A 24097-nucleotide genomic window follows, 5' to 3' on the forward strand; every position below is an offset into this window, starting at 1 on the left:
CGTGTCTTTGGTGACCAGCAGCGTCAGTCATTATTGCTATATTTCGATGATATTGTTGTGTTTTCCTCTACCGTGGAACAACATGTTGAGAGACTCCAGGTGGTGCTAGAGCAGCTACAACATGACGGCCTCAAAGCCAAGCTCAGTAAGTGCTCCTTCTTTCGTAAAGAGGTACACTATTTGGGCCATGTCATATCAGCTGACAGCGTCTCCACAGATCCAGGCAAAATTGAAGTGGTTGCCAATTGGCCGATTCCCACTACTGCCTTGGAGCTTCGATCTTTTCTCGGTTTCGCCAGTTACTATCGTCGGTTTGTGGAAGGGTTTGCCAAGCTGGCAGTTCCTCTGCATAGGGCTGTGGCTGAGTCTGGTGGCACTAAGACCCATAAAATCAATCAGCAGTTTTCCAGGTGTTGGACTGAGTGTAACCAGAGCTTTGAAACACTGAAAGCTAAGCTCACCACAGCCCCGGTGTTAGCGTATGCAGACTTTACTCTTTCTTTCATTCTTGAGGTTGACAGCTATGGTGGCTTGGGTGCGGTCCTTTCTCAGGCTCAGGCAGGCAAGGTGAGGCCGATAGCCTACGCCAGCAGGGGCCTGCGACCCACCGAGAGGAACATTGGTAAACTATATGAAACTCGAGTTTTTGGCCCTTAAGTGGGCCATGACTGAAAAATTCAGAGAGTACTTGTTGGGTAATAAATGTGTTGTGTATACTGACAACAACCCCCTCAGCCATTTGTCATCTGCCAAGCTGGCTGCTACTGAGCAGAGGTGGGCAGCCCAACTAGCCTCTTTTGATTTTGAGTTAAAGTACAGATCAGGGAAGAGTAACACCAATGCTGATGCTCTCTCTCGTCAGCATCCATCGGGTCCCCAGGATGTCGTGGCAATTCTTCCAGGCACCGCAATGCCAAAGCCGTTACAGCAAGCTTTGGGGATGGGAAAGACAGAGGCCAGTCAAGCTGCCATTGCAGCCTGGCTACAACAAACTTTCCCTGAACTCCGTTTTTCTCAACAGACTGACCCTGTGATACAGGAGCTGTTGGCTTTTTGGGGGAAGAAGCAGCGTCCCAGTCGTGAGGAGCGGGCACAGCTCTCGCCATCGGTCCCGCTGTTACTGGCCTGGTATGTCCTCTGATGTGGCTCAGTGGTGTCAGAAATGTCAAGTAGCCAAAGATGTGCACCCAAAAACGCACAGCTCTATGGGGCATCTCTTGGCGTCCCGCCCTAACGAAATCCTTGCTATCGACTACACAACTTTGGAGCCGGCTCAGAATGGTGTAGAAAATGTTTTGGTGCTTACTGACGTTTTTAGTAAGTACACTGTAGCTGTCCCTACTCGGGACCAGCGAGCTGCCACTGTGGCCAGAGTTTTGGTGTCTGAATGGTTCTACGTTCGGTGTCCCCGCTCGTTTACATCCTGACCAGGGTCGTAATTTTGAAAGCTTCCTTATCCAGCAGTTGTGTAACTTATATGGGATTGTAAAATCACGAACCACCCCATACCATCCTGAGGGAAATGGTCACTGTGAGCGCTTCAATCGGACACTCCACAACTTTCTGCGTACTCTGCCCGTGTCCTGGAAGAGGGACTGGCATGTGTGTTTACCTCATGTTCTCTATTGTTATAACACGACTCCTCACCAGTCAACAGGAGAGTCTCCCTTTTTCTTGATGTTCAGCCAGTAACCAAGACTGCCAATTGACTTTTTGTTGGGTAGAGTTGAGAGACCCGTTGGTGGGTCAATCCATGAGTGGGTTCAAGAGCACCAAGCGCGTCTACAGGTAGCCTTTGATGGTGCACAGGAACGCTTGAAACATGCCGCCGATTGGCGGAAGCAGGTCCATGATCAGCATGTTAAAGATCGGCCACTGCAGAAAGGGCAGTTGGTGTTTTTGCATGATTTGAGTGCTAGGGGGCCCCAGAAGACCCGAGATCGGTGGAGCTCTGTGAGGTATCGGGTGTTGAGGATGCCTAAAGAGGGTGGCTCGGTGTACACTATTGTGCCAGTGGACGATGAGACAAAGGTCAGACGGGCTCACCGCCAGGGACGGACTGGGGGGTGTTGTTGTGGGCTGCTCTGGTCCAAAATGCCAGGGCCGATTTTTGGTCCCAGTCCGCCCATGCTCACCGCACCATGCTTAAGGGTGTTATTGGAGGAGACTCGCCTGGTTGTGACTCTTCTCCTGATTTGTCACCCAGGGAAGAACCACTCCCAGATGAGGAGCCTTCATTTGAGTATGACTTGTTAGCTATTGACCAACAGTCTTATGGTGCCACTTCTGCTATGCCCCCCACTAGACCAACCATGCCCCAGGTGCCTACATTGGTTTCAGTTTCGGGAGAATTGACATCTCCAGCTCTTCCTGTTGTCACTTGCTCTGATTCCAGCAATATGGGCTCACGCCGGACCACACGTCAAACTGCTGGTCAGCACTCGAATGTGCATCGTCTGCCAAGGCCTGCTGTAAATGTTCAAGCTGCTAATCCCCCTGCTTCTGTGTCTAACTCAGTGTCTGCTCTGTTTAGACCTTGGAGTTAGCTTGTCGTGTTCATGTTTTGTTGATCGTCGGGACGATGATCCAAGGAGGCGGGGTAGAATGTAGCAGTATAGAGGTGCTAGGTTTTTGGGTGACCCTGCTTGTACCTAACACCAGGAGGCTGTAATGAGGTAGGCCAGTATAAAGGTGGCACTCCTCCATCAGCTCTTCCTTTTGCGCCTCTGTCCTCCTTGGTGCGTCATTTCCGGGCCAAAGGTCACTTGGTCCGCCAGGTATGGCTGCACACTGCTTTAGCACATTGGTCGCTCAAACTTTTCTGCGTGCTTATGGTATGTGTGTCACCGTAGGGCGACTATATGCGTGCTGCTCCGTGCTCCCTCATGTACAGTGGTGTGTTTATTTGGTAAGTGTCCCTCTCCAACTTGGCGTTGTTGACACTGTCTGATGACTAACACTAGTGTGGTCACAGGTAAATGCCAGCGACAGCCAGTCTCCTCTCTCTCCTTCCCTCCTCCTGTGCAAGTGTGTGTCCTAAAACAGGTATGTGTGTTTTTAATATACGGGAGCAACCACAGTATTTTAAAGTTACATTAACAGCATTTTTCCTGTAAATAGGAGTTGCTGTGATCAGCACTCGGGGGTCACTGCTGTTTTTTTTCCGGTGAAGTTTTGTCTCCACGCTGCTTGTCTCTGTTGAAGCTCTGCCTCTGAAGCTTCACCTCCGCTGCGTTGTTTCTGCTGAGGCTTTAGCTCCCTCTGAAACAGAGTCGCTCCACGCAGCGCACGGCTGCGTGCATCTGGTGTCTGGTGTTTGGTGCTCGGCGTGATTAGTATTGCGCACCAGATCAGCTTCAGTAACCGTTTATCATGCCTGTGTTTTAACTAGGGCATTTAACCATACACAGGGACCATCCCTGTGTATGGTTAAATGGGTGTTTAGCTCATTATAATTTTGTATTATAATGTTTTTTTTCCTTTTGTTTATTTTGATTTGGTTTGATTAGTGTATTGATCATTCTGTTAACTTTGGATTATCTTTTTTATTGTAATTTGCCCACTAACTTGTTTCTTTCTTTTTAGTTGCTGGAGTCTGGTGGTGGCGGTGCTGGTGACTGGGTGGTGGTATCCCCCCTTTTGTCTGCACAAAATTCATATATACTTGGTCTCTCACAAGATTCAACTATCTGGTCTTTTCTATTTTCTGCAGTTCTAGCCAAAACCTTAATGTTACACCATTAGTAGAGGCAAGTCAGATTCTAAAGCCAGGAAGAGGCAAACAATTTTAATCAAGACAGATTTGAAAATGCAACCAGTCCTAAACATACAAATCAGGGCAGAACTAATTTCACAGAATTACTTCACAAGCCACACAGCAAACTTACATACAATTGGATGGTGTCAACTTCTTTGGGACTCCAGCTTCCCAGACCTCCAACAACACACAGCAACAGAAATTTGGGTTTTTAAAAGGGCCCCTTGCCTCTTAGTGGAAATTTGGGTTCACAGGTCACTGGTGTTTCCTTGGTCTGGAAAGAGGAGTCTCCGTGGAAGTGTGTTGCCACCCGGGTCACGGCACCAAATTGTCGAAGAAATCATCGAGTCCAGTTGAGAAGTTTGCTGTGGTGGTGTGTTTATTCAGAAAGCATGCCGGCACATGAACTGACGGTCACAGAGGGTATCTGTTACAGTGAGTTGACCCAGAGCAAATTAAGAGGAACACTTTTATACAGACAACAGCCATATGTAAATAGGGATGGAGCAAAAGGTGTGTGTGGGGGGGGGGGGCAACAAAGGGTAGAGGGAGAGGAGGTAGGAATACACATTTGGTATGTGAGGAAGGTTCACTGAGCCAAACAATGGTGTTGGGGTGATTCCTAGACATTGTTTGGTTACTCAATTAGCAAGTCCACACTGCCCCAATGTGTATTATCTTGATCAAGGGACCTGATCAAGGGACTTGATCAAGGGACCAGCTCAGTAGGGGTTAGGCCCAGACGGATACCACTTGGCTTCAAGTTTTCTATGTGTCAATATACATTTTCTTCATCACGCCTAATGGAGAAATGTGTTGGAGATCTGCATCTAAGTGAAGTGCTAGTGTTCTTGGATGACCTCATAGTCTTTTCTGAGACACTCGAGGAGCATGAGGCAAGACTCATGAAAGTGTTGAATCGTCTCAAGGATTATGGTCTCAAATTGTTGCCTGACAAATGTCAGTTCTTTAAGGCATCATAAAGTATCTTGGTCATATAGTAGATGCGAAGCTGGATGCTGCAGGACATCGCTGGTTGGCTGCCCTGTCGACCTTCAGATTTAACATTAAGTACAGGGCAGGACGTGCTAATGGAGATGCAGATGACGCCCACAGGGTGCACCTCTGGAGGATGAGGACTTATTACAAGAGAAGGAGAGGATTAATGAAATGAAACAGCACATCTCAGAGAGGGGGGATCAAGAGTTTCCCATCAGTGTAGTCTCTGCAGTATGTCAGCACCACTTGATTGCTTCACCACAGCTTCCTGTCTTAGTCGAGTCTCTTGCTGTAGAAGCCTCATCTGTGCCCGAATTGTTTGCCAGTCAAGGTCAAACCCAGTGTTAATTTCGTCAGACGAGACCAGACGAAATATGTTCGTCAACGAGCCTTTTTCTCTTGACGAAGACGAGACGATGCTGAGACGATACAATGTTCTAAAAACACTGACGAAAAATGTGCCAATGTGCATTTTTGTTGACGAATAAAAACAAGATGAAAATGTCATGCAAGAACAAAAATGTCCTCCTTGTTTTTCGGCTACTATTTAAGAAAAAAAAGCAACATCCAGTTCTGCCGTCGTGTGTTTGTGCCAGCACTTCTTTTACTGTAGGTAACATCACGGCCACACGTTTGATATCCTCTTGCTGCTCTCGCACCTGTGGCTTGAAAACAAACAGCATGCAGGAGAAACACGGCGTACGGACAGCGCAATCTAGAGCATGAAACAGGCCTTAGAAGTCAGGCCCGACCCGGCCCGGGCCCGGTAGAATTCGGGCTGGGCTCAGGTCGAATTTTGATTGACAGCTTTGAAGAGCCTGAACCCGTTTGCAGCCCGACATTATTAAAATGTGCGCATATGGCATAGCAGTCAAGAATTAGTCTAGCCTCCCCATTTGTGCTAAACACTAACAGTGATGGACTCATCTTAATTTCAACATTTTAGTAGATGCAACTGGCATAAAATCAATTTATTTATATTGACATTTAACAATTGCATGTAGAAGGTGACAGAACATGTCATAATAGGGTGTACCTGCTATTAGTAGATTAAAAAATGAAATTAAGTGCATATTAAGTGTGTATTGAAACAACAGACAAGACACTTAACAGTTACAGTTAAGTTACATTGAAGATAAATTCATTCAATTTAATTCAATCAATACATTTAATCAATATGTTAGCTGTGGAACACAAGTGAACTGGAATTAATACAAACAAAGAAAATATTCCTGAAAAAAATTGAAAAAGACTAAAATGTTTTGACTAAAACTGGACTAAAATACCCTGTGTTCACGTTTGACTAAAACTAGTCCAAAATTTTGAGAGTTTTAGTCGACTAAAATATGGCTAACAAAAATGATTTGTGAAAGACTAAAAGTGACTAAGACTAAGAATCAACTTTGACACAATTAACACTGGTCAAAACCACTTTGCCAGGGATGACAAAAGAGGACTGGCGTAAAGCACAAAGGGCGGACTCATCTATTGGGAGAGTTATCTCCTGGGTGGAGAGGACTCAGAAGCCCAGATCGAAAGATGTGAGTGCTGAGCATTCTGAAGTCAAGCTTCTTCTTAGGGAGTGGAACAGGCTTGAAATCAGAGATGGAATCCTTTATAGAAGATGTTTTGATCGTGGAGCTTGTCTTGCCCGAGCTGTACAGAGGGAGAGCTCTACAAGGGTTACATGATGAAATTGACCTGGGGTCCAAGCGTGCATTAAGCCTTGCTCGAGCCAGATTCTATTGGCCAAAAATGGCAGAATCCATTGAAAGCAGATGTCGAACCTGCAAGAGATGTTTTAGGAGGAAAGCTAAACCCCAGAAAGCAGCGGCCATGGTAAATATAAAGACAACATACCCATTAGAGTTAGTGTGCATGGACTATCTGTCCCTTGAACCAGTCAGCCATGACACTAGGAACATTTTGGTCATTACTGACCATTTCACAAAGTTCGCGGTAGCAGTACCAACAAAAGACCAAAAGGCCAAGACCGTTGCCAAAGCTCTCTGGGAGAACTTTCTAGTCCACTACGGCTTCCCTAGCCGCCTTCATAGCAATCAGGGAAGGGACTTTGAATCCCACACAATCAAAGAGCTGTGTTCATTGATTAGGGCTGAGAAGGTGCGCACCACGCCTTATCACCCTCAGAGGAATTGTTAAGCGCTTTAACAGGACCCTGTTGAGCATGCTTGGAACTCTCGAGGAAAAGGACAAACAGCGTTGGAGAGAGTTTGTGAAACCTCTTGTACAATTGTACGAGAAGTGATGCGACAGGGTATTCACCCTATGAGTTGTTTGGTAGGCCACCAACCCTCCCAGTTGACCTCATCCTAGGAATCAGCCCTCCGACTGAAAGCCATAAGACACATTCAGAGTATGTGCAGAACTTGCACAAGCGTCTCCAGGAAAGTTACACCCTGGCTGCTGAGACCTCTAAAAAGATAGGAGAGAGAAATAAGATATGGTTTGATGCTAAAATCCGAGCTGCTGAATTAGTTGAAGGAGACCGTGTCCTCCTAAGAAATGTAAACACATGAGAGAAACACAAACTGGCTGACAGGTGGGAACAAACCATCCACGTTGTTGTGAAACAAATTGAAGGTGGTCCTGTGTATGTAGTCAAGCCAGAGAGAGGCAAAGGCCCACATCGTACCCTCCACAGAGACCTGCTCTTGCTATGTGGCTTTTTGCCTGTTGGGGAAGCTCCGGAGCAGAGACCAAAGCTATATGAGTCTAAGAGAATAGGGTTAAGAAGCAGCAAACTCAGAGACCAGCACACAGAGTGTTGTGATTTAGAGAGAGATTTGAGGGACGAGGAGGAGGAAGTGTGCTATTTGGAGGGACCCTCAATGTTTGTTGCATAGGGCCCTTATGTGCAAGAAATAGAAAGTACACCACTGAGACAACCTCCGATTCCTCTGAATCCCTACGCCCCTGAGTTTAGCACAGAACAGTCAACCGAGTCTGAGCACCCAAGTCATGACTTGTCAGCTGAACCTCCTGAGTTGGTGGTTGAGATGGGAAGGGATGTGGGTCAACATCTTGCTGAATCTGGGGGTGATGTCATTATAGACATTCCAGAGTGTGACACATTAAGCGCATCACTTGCAGAGGAAGACAACAGAGGCTGCTCATCAGTTCACATGGGAGGTGGACCATCTTTGCCTAATCAGGGAAATGGGCTTGTCTCAGAGGAACATGAAGGGGATGTAAACACTGTTCTTAGAAGCAGACCAAATGAGCCCAGATGCTAAAACAGAGAACGACTTCCACCACGTAAACTGAGGTATGATGAGCTGGGGACACCTTTGGTTCTTGCCCTTAGCTCATTTTTTGAAAGCTTGCAGAACCTTCTTACCCCATTAACAGTCTCTTCCAAAGGTCTGGTAAAGTCCAGCTTGCACGCAGAGACCCCTGCAGTTTAGAGGGGGAGGGTGTAACCCGGATATAGTTGACTACTGTCCAGTACTCGAGTTGATGGCATCCCCCCTGTGGGGAAGAATGGTCAAAATCATCCCTCTTCTAAAATGGTCATCCCTTCTTATGTCAGCGGTTTTCAAAGTGCGAGGCGCGCCTCCCTTGGGGGGCGCCAGAGGACTTCAAGGGAGGCGCGGCGGGGGAAAAAATAAAAATATATCTTACAAAGATATGTGTCTCATCACTGTGCGATGAAAACTCGGAGAGCTAGCCCCCAAAGAGTAGCAAAAAAAAATCCACAAAACGACACAGTATGTCCAGCGCGAAGAAACGCTGCTAGTGTCTCCTGCTAATGTCTCTGCTAATGTCTCCTGCTAATGTCTCCTGCTATGTCTCTGCTTTAGTTTGAATCAGTCACGAAGCTCCTGGTTGTTTCATAAAGACAAAGAGGCTTTTACAGTGAAGTGAGACCTCTTGCTGCGATATACTACCTTTGGGTTTACTTCATTCTGGGTCGTCATTGGTGGGTCAAAGGTGAATGTGAATAATAGATTCTCCTGACTCTGATTGGTCGACAGGTGACAGGTGTCAATCATCCACACTCTGTGTTGTTTTAGCCTTAGCAGCACCGCGAGCTACTGTCCCTTTAAGTCAGATCACTAGATTTTGTCATGTTCTACACCAGCACTGGGAAAGTGCTGAGAGTGGCGATCTGTCCTCTAATAGACAATCTTTGTTTTTTCCGATAACGGTCAGTCCCGGTATAGTTTGGAATGTATAACTTTTAGTTAATAACTATTAGCGTAAAGAAAAGTTGAACTTAAAAACTAAGAGTAGAAATTAATCTTTGAGCGATGAGAGTTGACAGAGGAGCTGCGACCTTGCTATGGATGTTTAGGACATTTGATATCTCGGTAAGTTAGCGGCTCGGTACCTGTCGAATTAGCATGCTAACTAAATTAGCAAACCATGCATGCAGATAAAAAAAATTCTGAGAGACACTGAATTTCTATCCAAACCAGTCGGGATAATCTTGACAAAGATATGGTTTATGTATGACAAATGTGATGATAATGTTGTGTGCTCTATGAATCTTGCTCAATTACCAGTCAGGTAATGTGTTGAGTGTAATTTTGTTTAATTGCCATTTAGCTTGTGGGCAACTAGTAGCTGCACGTCGTGTTGGCATGTTTCCATGTTTCCAAAAAAAGTAGTTATAGTAATAATTGTGGGTTCAACTGTAAAATGTGTATCCAAATTGCACTGCATACTGTGGTATAAATTAAAAGTATGTTCCATTTGAAGGTTATGTGAGTTTATGCACCTTGAGGTATACTGTAAGTTGCATTATTTTTGTCTATAGTTGTTATGAGTTGAAAGAAGAGGGGGAAAAAGGACATTGTTGAACTGGGTCTTTTGGAACGAGTATTAACGGACAATTATAATGGACTCGTGAATAGTAACTGTCCTACATATTTGTGTAGACTGTTTTTTGTAGAGCTTTATCTGGATCCAGAGTTGTCACCGTCCACCATCTCATCTGCTGTCTAATCCACATCTTCACTCTGTTGCCATCCCACCCTCATCCCGGGAAACATCTTCATCTTCCTCCAACCCACTCCATAACCATCACCTTGGACAATCTTGTCGGACATTTGTTAAAGGAGAGTGGTAGGACTTTTGAGTGCAGTCATTTTATTTTCTCTTCTTTTTATTTATTTTTTCCTTATTCATTTTGTTTTATTCATTTGAACTTTGAACCTGAAACATTTCATGAGATCACACAGGAGTTATCTGACCTGTTTTTTTGGTTATTGGTAAATTTTGAAATTTGTTGTTACCAATTTATTGCTTATTCCATATACCACTGACAGGTAGCTGATATCTGGTCATATCTTTCTGCATTTTTGTCATTTATTTTCACATGCTCAAGGTCAAGTTCATATAATGTGATATCATAATTTTGTCTTATTAAAAATAATTTCCTTTTTTTTTTCATGACCCGTTCGTTGTTGTGTGTTATTTGGGGTGGATGTTTGTTACTTAAACGGTCAAACAAATAGATTATAGCCAATCTTCTCATCGAATCTAGACTAGAAGTTGAACCCGTTTTCTACTTAAAACCTATAAAGTAACAGGTGCAGGGGGTTACACAGAGATGCTTCAAGTCGCTGGTGTTGAGAAATCTCATACGACACCTTACCATCCCATGGGCAATAGAGCAGTCAAATGGTTCAATTGCACCCTTGGGAACATGATCAGAGCTCTTCCACCCAGAGATGGCCCCAAATCCTGCAATCGCTCACCTTCTTTTACAATACAACAGTCCATGAAACCACAGGTTTTGCACCCTTTCTGCTGATGTTCGGCAGGATTCCCAGGTTGCCTGTGGATGTGAAGCTGCCAGGATTGCTTAGATTTTCACCACAAAATGACAAGAGTAGCAGACTGAGCTTTACAACCGCAAGTTAAGGTGTGCATCTGTGGAGGTTGGGGGAAGATGAAGATGTTTCCCGGGATGAGGGTGGGATGGCAACAGAGTGAAGATGTGGATTAGACAGCATGTGGATGGGTATGACCAGCCACGATCTGACACGCCTGACCAAATTGATCCTAACAGTCAAGATGAAGATGAGGAGACCAGATCTGACAAACTGAACCTGAAGCCTTCTGATGCTGGTTCTGTTATTGCATCAGAGGCAGGGCAAAACCTTTCCTGTGATAGTCTGCAGTCTGCAGAGAATACAAACAAGGTATGGGAGGGCTGTTAGACCAGTCGTCAGACTTATTCAGAACATGCATCAGAAAGTTCTTACTGGCCGCTAGTGTTGTTTCATATAGTGTATGGGGTTATTGGCTTATATATAGCCATGAGTTCCTTCAAATTTTAGGAGGGTCTGTTTTTTTTGTATCTTTGGTTTGGTTTCTATGGGCAAGTGGAGATCAGTAGGAGGGAGTGTAATGGAGTTATGGTCAGGATGATTCCACTTGCCATAAAAACTCACACACACACACTTAATTGTCTTATGGAACTTGAAGGCAGCACCCCTGTAGTTTAGGGTCGTGCATCCCGGGGGAGAGCAGCAGTTGGACCTTGCTGTCTCCCTGGTAGGTGCATGAGTTGTGAGCTCTGCTATTGTTAATATTTAATTCCATGTGGTTAGCTAACCTGCACTTTCTTATCGTTTTACATTTTTCAGATGTATATGTGTGTGTGAGTGTAATGGAAAATTTATATTACATGATTGTGTGTTCCTTTATAATCATATATAGCCATGTTTGATCTCAGTAATATTCAAAGAGTTTTTGAAGTAACACTGTGTGCCTTATAATCTTGTTTGGTTTCACTCAGTACCTTGAACTTAGAAATCTTTCTCTCATTTACGCAGGTTGTTGTTTTGTAGCAGTAGTTGTTTGACGTATAAACTTAAACCTTGGTTCTCACGGTCCAGCAGAGTTTGTAAGTGAGGTTTGATAGGGATGAACACATTCCATTGTAGCCACCTGCTACAGTTAGATAAGTAATGATGAATACTCCTTAGAGGGGTATAAGAATCAGCGTCGGACTCTGATTGAGAAACAACTCAGATTTTATGACATACAGGATTCACTGCCACACATCTCCATTTCAAAATCTGCTAGTAAACAGTGGAGAGATTTGGGCACATTTGTTAATCGATGCGAGCGTGCCTCAGATTGGACTCCCATGCCAGAAAATGGTGCATGTCATTCTCAATCTCTGGGGGCATTTAAAAGACCACTGCAAACTGCAAAGATACATTGTTTACGTTCTGTGTATCTTTTGGAAAAAGATAATCCACATCACCTCACTGCATGCAGTCCCAGTGACATTTCCCCACTTTTTGGATCAGGTTCCCCCTGAATTATGGGCAAACAGCAAATATGATGTGGGTCTGATTAAAAAACTGTGAACCTGTTCAGATCACTGCAAAATCTGATTACAGACCCGTGGTGAAACAATATCATTTGAAGAAGGAAGCCATTGAAGGCATCCACCCTGTTTTTCTTTCCCTACTAAAAGCAGGAGTGATTGTTCCCTGTGAGGACTCTCCAGTACAGACTCCTATTTTTCCTGTAAAAAAAATCAGACCTAAAGGCCAACCAGATGAATGGCGTTTTGTCCAAGACCTGCAAGCTGTTAATGCTGCAGTCACTTCACCTGCTCCAAATGTTCCAAATCCTTACACAATCATCTCACAGGTTCCTGAGGGCTCTCAGTATTTCTCTGTGGTCGATTTGTCTAATGCGTTCTTCTTTGTTCCAGTTCATAAAAGTTTGCAGTTCTGGTTTGCATTCCTGTTTGATGGTAAAGGTTACACTTTCACTAGAATGTGTCAAGGGTTCACTTCCTCTCCGTCTCTCTACAATGCAGCCTTGTCCAGAAGCTTATCTACATCGTCTCTTTCTGAAGGCTCTGCTCTCTTACAGTATGTTGATGACCTACTTATCGCTTCTCCCACTAAGGAGCAGTGCGAGATGGATACTGTTGCCCTCCTGCAACACCTGTGTCGGGAAGGACACAAAGCTAGCCTGAGTAAGCTACAGTTCGCACAGCAGGAGGTCACCTTTTTGGGTCAGGTGTTAACCCCAAACGGCAAGTCTCTCTCTCCAGAACGCATATCTGCTATTGTCAACACACCTAAACCACTCACAAAGAAACAAGCTATGTCTTTTTTGGGCATGTGTTCATATTGCAGACATTTCATTCCTAACTTCTCTGTGCTTGAACGTCCTTTGAGAGATGTCACACATGCTAGAGGCCTCACAGCCTTCTCCAAAATCACCTGGACACCAGAGGCTAAAACATCTTTTGTCAACTTGAAGAAAGCTCTACAGTCCGCTCCAACAGATATGTACACCACGACCTGACCTTTCAGACACACCCTTGAACAACCCTGACCTAGTTTTCTATGTGGATGGGTCTGCTTCAAGAGACCCAGACACAGTACAATGTCAGACTGGTTATGCTGTTGTTAATAATTATGGTGTTGTACAATCTTCTCCTCTGCCTTCTCATTACTCAGCACAGGCAGCAGAGCTGGTGGCCTTGACAGAAGCATGCAAATTGGCAGAAGGTAAAACAGTGACCATCTACACCGACTCAAGGTATGCCTTTGGTGTCGTTCACGATTTTGGAGCCTTGTGGAAACACAGAAAATTTCTAAAATCTGATGGCAAACCAATTTTGCATCATGATAAGATATCTGCTTTGTTAGAGGCTATTTTGCTTCCAAAACAGATATCTGTCTGTAAATGTGCAGCACATACATCATCTGAGGATGTGATCTCCAGAGGAAATGCTCGAGCAGATACAGCTGCCAAAGTAGGGGCTCGACTTCCTGTTAACGTCAAAAATGAAACCACCGCCCTATTGTCACATTCTGTTGCTTCTCTTTCTGATCTCAGCAGTTTTGTTACACCAGCAGAGAAGAAGCTGTGGACTCAGAATAACTGCTATCAGAAGCAGGGTGTGTGGTACGGACCAGATAATAAACTGTGTCTGCCAAAGAAATTGTATCCATGCTTTGCAAAACTCTCACATGGTTTGGATCATGTCTCAAAAACAGGTATGTGTGCAGTCATTCAGGCTGATTGGTACACAAAGGGTTTTTCCACCTTTGCAGCAGATTTTTGCAGAAGTTGCATGATTTGTGCCAAAAATAATGTGGGCAAAACAAAACCACTGTCACAAACTGCAGCACACCCACCTACAATCAGACCATTCCAACATCTGATGATGGATTTCATTAAACTCAGCCCAGCTGAAGGGAAGAAATATTGTCTAACTATGGTTGATATGTCTTCTAAATGGGTTGAAGTGTTTCCGTCAAAACATGCCACAGCATCAGTTGTGGCAAAAGCATTACTTACAGAGATAATTCCTAGATGGGGAATTCCAGAGAAAATTTCATTAGACAACTGTGCCCATTTCGTGAACGAAGCAATGGCACAACTCTCTGAGTGTTTAGGTTTTGACCTTACTATCCACAAGCAGGTGGTGCCATTGAACGCCAAAATCAGACCATCAAGAAAAAAAATTGAGCAAATGCTGCGAGGAAACAGGTTTGTCATGGCCTAAAGCACTCCCTATTGTTTTGATGTACATGAGAATGCGCAAGTGCGAGCGACTTAACCTGTCCCCTTTTGAGATTCTGTTTGCGGTCCCACCTCGAGTGGGAACAGATCCACCTGGACGACAGATGGACACCACTCTCTGCGAGGACCAACTGGTGACGTATTGCATATTCTTAACCAAATCTTTCTGTGACATCAGACGACAGGTTGCCAGTGCACAACCTTCAGCGGCCCCAGGTCCTCTACATGACATTAAGCCTGGAGATTTCGTGGTGGTAAAGAACTTCAGGAGAAAGTTTTGGAGACATCATCGCTGGTTGGGACTGTTCCAAGTCCTCCTAGTCACTCACACCGCTGTGAAGGTTGCAGAACGTGCTACCTGGATTCACGCAACACACTGCAGAAGAGTTCCACCCCCTGGGGGTACAACCACAGCGACAGTAGGAGAATAATCAGTGATGTGCTAGTAACCTCTCACTGTAGACTAGGCATACAGACGTGCCAAGGCCACACATACATTCACACACACGGCCAGAAGAAGCTGACTTCAAACCCAGAAAATGGAAAGACCACGCCCATGGCATCCATTCAGACATCCAGGCTTCTGTGGCATCAGAGGATCTGTGAGCATAATGATACTGTTAACCTTTCTTTTCACAGGTCCCATTCTGTGGTGGTAAAAGAGAAATGCTGAAACTGAATCTGCCCTGACTGAACTGACTCAGACTCAGACCTCGACCCTCTTGATGACAAAACCAATTTGTAAATGAAGGTGATCAGTTTCTCAGTATGATGATGTGTTTTGAATCCTCGTGAATTAACACATTTGATGTTGTTGAGAAATTGAATTTTATATATATATATATATTCTTTGCTTATAGTGTGATTTTTTTTATACAAAAGGAGGGAATGTAATGGAAAATTTAATTACATGATGTGTGTGTCTTTTATAACCATAATAGCCATGTTTGATCTCAGTAATATTCAAAGAGGGCAAAACCTTTCCTGTGATAGTCTGCAGAGAATACAAACAAGGTATGGGAGGGCTGTTAGACCAGTCGTCAGACTTATTCAGAACATGCATCAGAAAGTTCTTACTGGCCGCTAGTGTTGTTTTCATATAGTGTAGGGGGTTATTGGCTTATATAGCCAAGAGTTCCTTCAAATTTTAGGAGGGTCTGTTTTTTTTTGTATCTTTGGTTTGGTTTCTATGGGCAAGTGGAGATCAGTAGGAGGGAGTATAATGGAGTTATGGTCAGGATGATTCCACTTGCCATAAAAACTCACACACACACACTTAATTGTCTTATGGAACGAAGGCAGCACCCCTGTAGTTTAGGGTCGTGCATCCCGGGGGAGAGCAGCAGTTGGACCTTGCTGTCTCCCTGGTAGGTGCATGAGTTGTGAGCTCTGCTATTGTTAATATTTAATTCCATGTGGTTAGCTAACCTGCACTTTCTTATCGTTTTACATTTTTCAGATGTATATGTGTGTGTGAGTGTAATGGAAAATTTATATTACATGATTGTGTGTTCTTTTATAACCATATATAGCCATGTTTGATCTCAGTAATATTCAAAGAGTTGTGAGACACTGTGTGCCTAATAATCTTGTTTGGTTTCACTCAGTACCTTGAACATTTACGCAGGTTGTTTGTAGCAGTTTTGTAGCAGTAGTTGTTTGACGTATAAACTTGACCTTGGTTCTCACGGTCCAGCAGAGCTTGTTAGTGAGGTTTGACAGGGATGAACACATTCCATTGTAGCCACCTGCTACAGTTAGATAAGTAATGATGAATACTCGTTAGAGGGGTATAAGAATCAGCGTGGGACTGCCCCACCCTGAACATTTTCTGCAGACTGTCTTGTGCATTTGTAGAACTGTTCCTCTTGCAAGAATAAAATGAAAAAAACCTTTAAGGACCAATTGATTGACTCAAGATCCTTATTTTGTGTCGGTGAATTGCTTCACAGAAATTTCAGCAACAGTGAGAAAAACGGGACTGACTGTATGTGTTGATCCTTCTGCCAGATAAACGACTGTTCCCCATCAGAAATGCCACTGCTGAAACCATCTCTCAGGTCATGGTCAAAGACATCTTGACCAGGTGGGGCATTCCTGACTACATTCTGTCAGACCAGGGAACACAGTTTGTTTAATCAGTTTTCCAAACTGTATGCAGAACAGAACTGGAATGTGGGACACAAGTTAACATCTGCACACCATCCACAAACTAACCTTACAGTGAACTGTACCCTAAACCTTACCCTAAAATCAGTGATAGCATCCTATGTTGGTGACAATCAGTGTTAGTGTCCCTGTGTAGCCATGTCTCTGTAAAGCACATCAGACTGCAATCCTGGTACTCTGCGTGGCTCCGCGTTAGCGCCATTAGCTCGTCCATTTGTTGCTAAGAGACCGCACATGTCCATAACAGCAGAGGGGAGACACGGCCCAAATCCTCACCTCTCTACAAGCCCGCCCCTACTCGACCCTCCTCTGCATCCTCAGTGTGTTTTCCTCCAGAGTTTAGCTGGTATATCGGCTGCTCTTGCTGCTATGCCGGCCGGCATTAGCGCGATCAGCTGTCAAAAAGTGACCTCAAAGGCTGGAGGAGCGCAACAGGCAGCATGCAGCTTTCGTGCCTGCGCCCAAAAAAATAAATACATTTAAAAAAAATAAATAAATAAAGTTAGAGTTAAAGATAAAGTTGTTTTAGAAAATTCAGGCACAGACTTAAAAGTTGTCCACATTTGCTGTCTCAAACCTTGCTACCCGACTGCTCAGGACCTACAGGAGCAGGAGAAAAAAACACCTTGAAATCTTGAATGAGGAGTCGGATGAAGAGGACTTCCTTGGGTTCGCAGACTCCCCCTGTTCTATTTCTAATGGATGATGGATGAAAGGATCTGCAGAGAAACTACAAAATTACAATTCTAACAATTTCCTCTGACTCAGACAATGACTGACCAACATCTATTAAACAATAACCTAGTATGTGATTCTGTGTAAACACCCACACTAGGACAACTACTGCACCTTAATGTCGACTTCTGCTAAGGGGGGAGGAGTGTAGCGCCCGCAAAGTCAGAACCACATTGCCACACACCTTCATGGCTTCCTCCGTCATCCACCCACATTCATCTCTTACTCCAATGGAAATAAACCACCGATCCGTCCTCCAGGAAGGGCATTTGGGATGAGTGCAAGTCACCGGTGAACGAAGAAAAAGAATAGTCAGTAGGAGAGTCCGTGAGGAGAACAGTGACAGCGACATTACACGTGTGTTAAATGTAGCCGTCTTGTGGATTAAATCCAGAGACGCTGGTTATTTTGAGTTTATTTCCTTATTTTGTGTTGGAGTTTGCGGTAAAACCCGGAGCAGAGTTTTGAGTTGTTGTTTTGTGGTGGTGCATGTACTGGACTGAACTGTGGAATACTGGAACAGACTTTTCCCAAATGGACTGAACTGAACTTTTCTGCACCGTGAATTGAACTTTTTCTGCACTGTGAATAATAATTGTGAAAATATATATATTGTGGAAATCGCATTCTTGGTGTGTTTGATTGCTTTTGTGGGTTATTGTTGTGTTGATCTGCATGGTTATTATTTTGTGTGTTGACTAACTATTTGTTTTATTTTAATTTGTCAGACTTGACTCTGACTGGCACCCCAACATTATTCTGTCGACCCGCTACAAAGTGAATAAAACCTCATATTTAGTTGCAAATCCTTTGCTTGCAAAAACTGCATCAAGTCTGTGACTCATTGACATCACCAAACTTTTGCATTCTTCTTTTGTGATGCTTGTAAAGCTTTGACCGCAGCCTCTTTCAGTTGTTGTTTGTTTTGACTTGGCTAGTGTAAAACCTTATACTTCTTCCCCTTGATGAACTCCTTTGTTGTTTTGTCAATTTGTTTTGGGTCATTATCTTGCTGCATGATGAAGGATCTCCCAAAATGTCAAAATGTTTCAGTAGGCCTCTGAGTTCATTTTGCTGCTGCTATCATGTCTTACATTATCAGTGAAGATTAATGGGCTTATCCCAGTAGAAGCAAGCCCAAGCCATGACATTACCGTCACTGTGTTTCACAGATGAGCTTGTATGCTTGGGATCATGAGCAGACGCTTTCTTGCTCCAAACTTTAGCCTTTCCACATTGATAAATGTTCATATTTGTCTCATCAGTCCATAAAACCTTCCCAGAGTCTTTGAGGCTTGTCTTTGTACTTTTTGGCAAATTCCAGCCTGGCCTTCCAATTCTTTTTGCTAATGAGTGGTTTACATCTTCTGGTGTAGCCTCTGTACTTTTGTTTATTAAGTCTTCTGTGAGTAGTAGATTGTGATACCTTCACTCCTGGCCTCTGGAGGTTGTTGCTGATGCCATTAAAGAGTTGTTTTAGGGTCTTAGAACTCTCACAGTGTTTCTGTTGTCCACTGCTGCTGTTTTTCTCAGTGTACCTGTTCAATGTCTGTTACTTAGTACACCAGTGGTTTCTTTTTTAGGGCATTCCACATGGTTGTACTGGCTATGGCCAGTGTTTGTGTAATTGCTCTGATTGACTTCCCGGGGATCGAATAGCTGATGCATTCTTTATACTGTCAGTGAATAAAAGCCATTAAATGTCTATGTTTAAGGTTCAGGGCTCACACATACGCTGCCATGAGCTATTCACTATGAGTGGGCGCCATCTAATGGCGCAAAGGGTACTCCATCATCCTGTTTATTAACATTATTTACCTCATTAATGGTTGCAATACAGCAAAGGTTTTTATTATTACTATGATTTTGCTCTAATTTCTCATACACATAATATCACATATTATTTCTGAATTATGACTGAACTGAACTTAGTAAGTCCAAATGTTGAATTATCCCATCCTTGAGCCCTCACTAATGATCTTGTTTTTAGGTCTCGCTGAGGATTGGCTAAAGCGGGACGTGCTCACCATGAACATTATAAAACATAAACTACATATAGATACATACAACCTACAGATCAACTAAATCTGTGTTATGTGAACAGTGGATAATGTGAGCTCTCTGTTCTTTCTTTCTTTCTTTCTTTCTTTCTTTCTTTCTTTGTAATAAATGATAGTGCATTTTTCAGGCTCATAACCGATTGCTTTTTTTGTGAAGAGCAGACCGGAAGTATTCCTTTTACTGCTGTTGACGGAACAGAGGCTGGAGAGCGCGCGCGCGCGCACACACACACACACACACACACACACACACACAGGGACGGACGGAGGCTGATCATCGGATTCTCCGCGGTCGAACAAGTTTGTATTTGATTGTGTTGATGTTGTGTCAGTGTGCGTAGATGTTTGGGAGCTGCAGATGTTTGATGCACTGTGAGAAGCTTCCTCCATCCATAAGAAACAATGCGATCCGCCCATGGTGTGCTGTGACAGTGCGGTGTGATTCGGTGTTTCAGATGCTCACAGGTCCGATCTGTCCGTGGGTGGATCACTGTAAATATTTCATGTGTGTGAACACATTTGTGATTTGTGCTGACAGCTTGACGTCGAGCAGCGCGCAGGATGAACGTGGCCTGTCGTTCAGCCATCTTTTACTCTGTATTGTCATCTTTCATCCAGCTCTGAAATGCTACAGTATTAGCATGCACACCAGGCCGGCGATGGCTCTGTGCGTGAAATATGCGTGAAGCCTGTTCTTGCAGCGGGCTGCAATGTCACTGTACTCTCACGGTTTATCCGCCATGGCATTCTGCTGTGGCTTGTGTTCGCGCTGTGCTTCTCCATCACTTTGACTTGATCAGCCTGATCACTGGTGAGCCGCTCATGACATGAACAACAAGGCCTCTTATATAAATCCTGTTCCTCATAATCCACAGAACACTGTCAGAACACTCACTCACTACCTGTTTATGTATTATGACCTAATGCACAAAAATCATAAATTCATTCATGTAGTATTCATGGTGTATCTGCAGAACGAGAATGAACAGTATCTCTGCATGACTTCATGCAACAACTAAAGTCATTAAATCATTGTGACATCTATGTTCTATTCTGTTGTATTCTGTAACGATAGTAGTAATAATAATAATGATGATGAGAAGAAGAAGTAGAAAAATAACGTACTGAAGTTCTGTAGATGGTTGATTATTTGAAAGAGTAAAACTTAAGACAATAAAGAAAAGTGTGAACAGAACAGCTCTTTAAAGCATCCTGCTGTAAAACTGTCGGTCAAATATTTAAACTTTACATATTTAAGATGTCTGCATTACAGAACATGTTTATGGTTAACATGGTGCAGTGGGGCTGTGAATCTTATCTTTTTTCTTTAGCACGTGTAAACGTTACCTGTAATGGGCGGACTGGGACCAAAAATCGGCCCTGGCATTTTGGACCACAGCAGCCCACAACAATAAGATTGAGATAATTAAGATTATTGCTTTCTATTGACCAGATATGTAGCATCTTTAGCATCTGACATTACATTAATTAGCAAAAATTGTCAAGAATTGATCAAAGTAAAGAAGAAAAATTATCTCGTTATCTCGCTATCATGGCACCTGTCATAGGGTGGGACATGTTAGGTAGCAAGTGAAAATTTTGTCCTCAAAGTTGACGTTAAAAGCAGGAAAAAATGGGCAAGCATAAAGATTTGAGCGACTGCATCTCCGAAATGCAGCTCCTGTGGGGTGTTTCCAGTCTGCAGTAGTCAGTACCTATCAAAAGAAATATGGTGAACCGGCAACACGGTCTGAGGCTCATTTAATGCTGGCCTCTGTGCTCTGATCCAAAAGATACTATACTCCAATTGTTGAAAAAGTCAAATTTTTGTTCTGGTTCAGGAATGGTTTGAGGAATGTACTAATGTCTTGGTGTCAGATATCACACCACACCCACCTAATATTGTGTAGGGTCCCTTTTACCACCAAAACAACTCTAACCTGTCGAGTCATGGACGGGAGTTAAGAGTACAAAGAGAGTACAAAATATTAGGCTAATGTTATGGCTGATATCTCCACTGTATATCTCTATACATATTTACATCTTATACTTTACATCTGGTTAGATGCTAAACTGCATTTTGGTTATATGTACTTTGCTCATTGACAATAAAGTTGAAACTTCACAAGAATGATCGGCTGGCTATACATTATCCATTATACATGACTACTTACTTAAGAAATGAACACAAAATATTGTTTTAAAAATTATTATATTATGTCTCATCTGGTCCTCCAGAGTCGATTATCAGGCATGCGTCCATGGCAATGGTCTGCTATAGAGAAATAACAAACTGTAGAATGCCGTTATAGACATTTTTCACAGCAGCCATTTTGACATGAAATTGTTTTGCATTGTGTTGCAGCAGAGCCTTTCCAGTGAACCAACATGCACCACAGCAGTTGTTTGACCTGAATTGAATTAAACCTTAATTAGTACCATTATCAACACCTGTATTGACCTTACTATTTCATGTCAAAATGGCTACTGTGAAAAAGGTCTATTGACCAAATCAAGTGTTTAAGAAAACTGGTTAATACGTTGAAAGTAGAACTGACCTGGCCATTTAGAAGTGACTGATTGGATCAGTTTAGATGTTTAGTGAAAATGCTCCAGAGTGTCAAGTGCTTGGTGTAACTGCTGTGTTAGAGTGACTCAAGTCTTTTTTTTTTTTCTTTCAGTCAGGAAATGTCTGTAAGGATGGAAATGGATATCAGTGGAGTGTCTAGGGCACACATCTCCATTCTTCCTGCGTCTGAGATCAAAGCTACATTGAAACCAGAAGCTGATAGACCTCGCTGTGCTAGCACCCCATGTTCACCCATCAGAGGTACTGTCGCAGGATACCAGATCCTCCACATGGACTCAAACTATCTGGTAGGCTTCACCACAGGCGAGGAGCTACTCAAGCTGGCCCACCAGTGGTCAGACGGCACTCAAGAGAAGAGCTCTGTATCAGAGGCTGTGGCCAGCTCCATCCAGAGCACTGTCCCTAAATCTGTGGACTTTGGCATCCACCGGTCTTCACGAATCTTCAAAGGCAAAACTCGCTATTACCAACCCTACGACATACCTGCTGCCAACGGGCGGAGACGGAGGCGTATGCCCAGCTCGAGTGACACCTTCCTCAGGTCCCTGGCCCACAGTGAGCCTGGGAGGAGTCTGCATGCACCACTTCCCCTGTGTCTGCTTAAAGGGAAGAGGGCCCAATCCAAGTCTCTGGACTACCTTAATCTGGACAAAATAAGTGTTGAAGAGTCATCAGACACAGAGGTGTTACAGTACCAACTGCAACATCTCACCCTGCGAGGGGAGCGCATGTTTACCAGAAACAAGACATGAAAGCACAGTGGAAGGCCTTTTTTGGGTCTTTCACCCTCTTGGGGATTTAGGTGCTATTTCCAGCTTAGTTTCTTTCTACTTGGATTAGAAGCAGTTCTATAAGAAGAGAGTCTAATAATCTTGTTATATTATTAACTGGGGGTTTTACCTTGTACTGTACACATAATGTTGTGAAGAAAATCCTTAAATTACTCCTTACATTGTAATAAGGTTGTTGAGGTTAAAATATGTGAATTATATAAATTTAGCAATAACTGATTAAGCTATTTATTATTGACAGTGTTGTGTGTTTGTACTGGTATGGAGACGCACTGAAATATCAGCCTACAGCTGATGAAAGCACACATACTGTCAGCTTTAATGCACCACTGCTATCAATCCAATAATATCCGGATTATGGCACTACATACAACTGTCAGATTAGCAATATAATACTTTTATTATGCTGCTAATTTATTGAGTCATTGTTGTTTTGTTGCTATCAGTATCAATGTCTTTTTAAACCAAACCATTTATCATAAGATGGGCATATGTAAATAGCTTAGTGATCCTCCATTCACAATGTGTTTATTAAAGACACAAGTCTCAAAGTCTATCTTAATACAGTACTCAACGTGGCATTGGTGCATTTAAAGAGTTAGAATATACCAGAGGTGTGGACTCGAGTCATGTGACTTGATGACTTCAGACTCGACTCGACAAAATGTACAAAGACTTGCAACTCGACTTGGACTTTAACATCAATGACTCGTGACTTCACTTCACTTCACTTGCACTTGTGCCTTTTGACTCGGGAAGACTTGCTACTTCCAATGAAAACTGGGGAAATGTTCACACGGCAGTTTATCTGCATCTGCGAAAAAAATGTGCACCACCTGTATGTATGCAGAGAGCACGCACGCTGCCTGCACGACATCCAATCACTGTAGACCCACGTTGTTTTGATTCGACAGCATCTAAGCAGGCACATTGCAAGACAACCCAATGAAGCGGAGCAAGCAACAACGCACCAGTTGGCAAAATGATAACAAAGATAGTTTCTTTTGGCTACAAAAATTACGAGGTAGTCGACAAAAATTACGAGGTAGTCGACAAAAAACAAGTTGCAATTTGCAAAACATGCGGTCGAAGATTACAGATGGAGCTGCCACAATGTCCAACTTTGTTCGACACCTGAAGTTGCACAAAGAATGGTAAGTTTTGAACGAATGCTAAGCACCTTATCGGATGTAACTTACTAGCTGCTGCATAGTTACTGTATCTATGAGATAGTAATCGCACCTCTCCCTTGCTGGTTTATGCTTACAAAAATAAGGATTTTTTAACCTAGATTATATGAGCTACATGAGTATAGCACACTCAGATGGAAAACCTCGCCAACATCACGTCAACGTCCATTTAAGCTACCATTTCTACCTTGCTGCTAGACGGATAAACACAAATTTATATCGCTCTCTAACACACTCGAGACAAAAACAGGCCTTCCAGTTTTTACTCT

General features: G+C 43.4%; 1 protein-coding gene across 1 annotated transcript; it reads left to right on the plus strand.

Moving 5' to 3' along the window:
- The first annotated feature begins 19424 nt into the window (after window positions 1-19424).
- macir (macrophage immunometabolism regulator) lies at window positions 19425-23200 on the plus strand. Its single transcript, XM_010756193.3, has 2 exons — window positions 19425-19557; window positions 21939-23200. The coding sequence occupies exon 2, from the start codon at window positions 21946-21948 to the stop codon at window positions 22597-22599; it is 654 nt and encodes a 217-aa protein (XP_010754495.1). The 5' UTR covers window positions 19425-19557; window positions 21939-21945; the 3' UTR covers window positions 22600-23200.
- Window positions 23201-24097: the final 897 nt, after the last annotated feature.

The sequence above is a fragment of the Larimichthys crocea genome, chromosome XVII (genome assembly GCF_000972845.2).
Source record: "Larimichthys crocea isolate SSNF chromosome XVII, L_crocea_2.0, whole genome shotgun sequence".
NCBI lineage: Eukaryota > Metazoa > Chordata > Actinopteri > Sciaenidae > Larimichthys > Larimichthys crocea.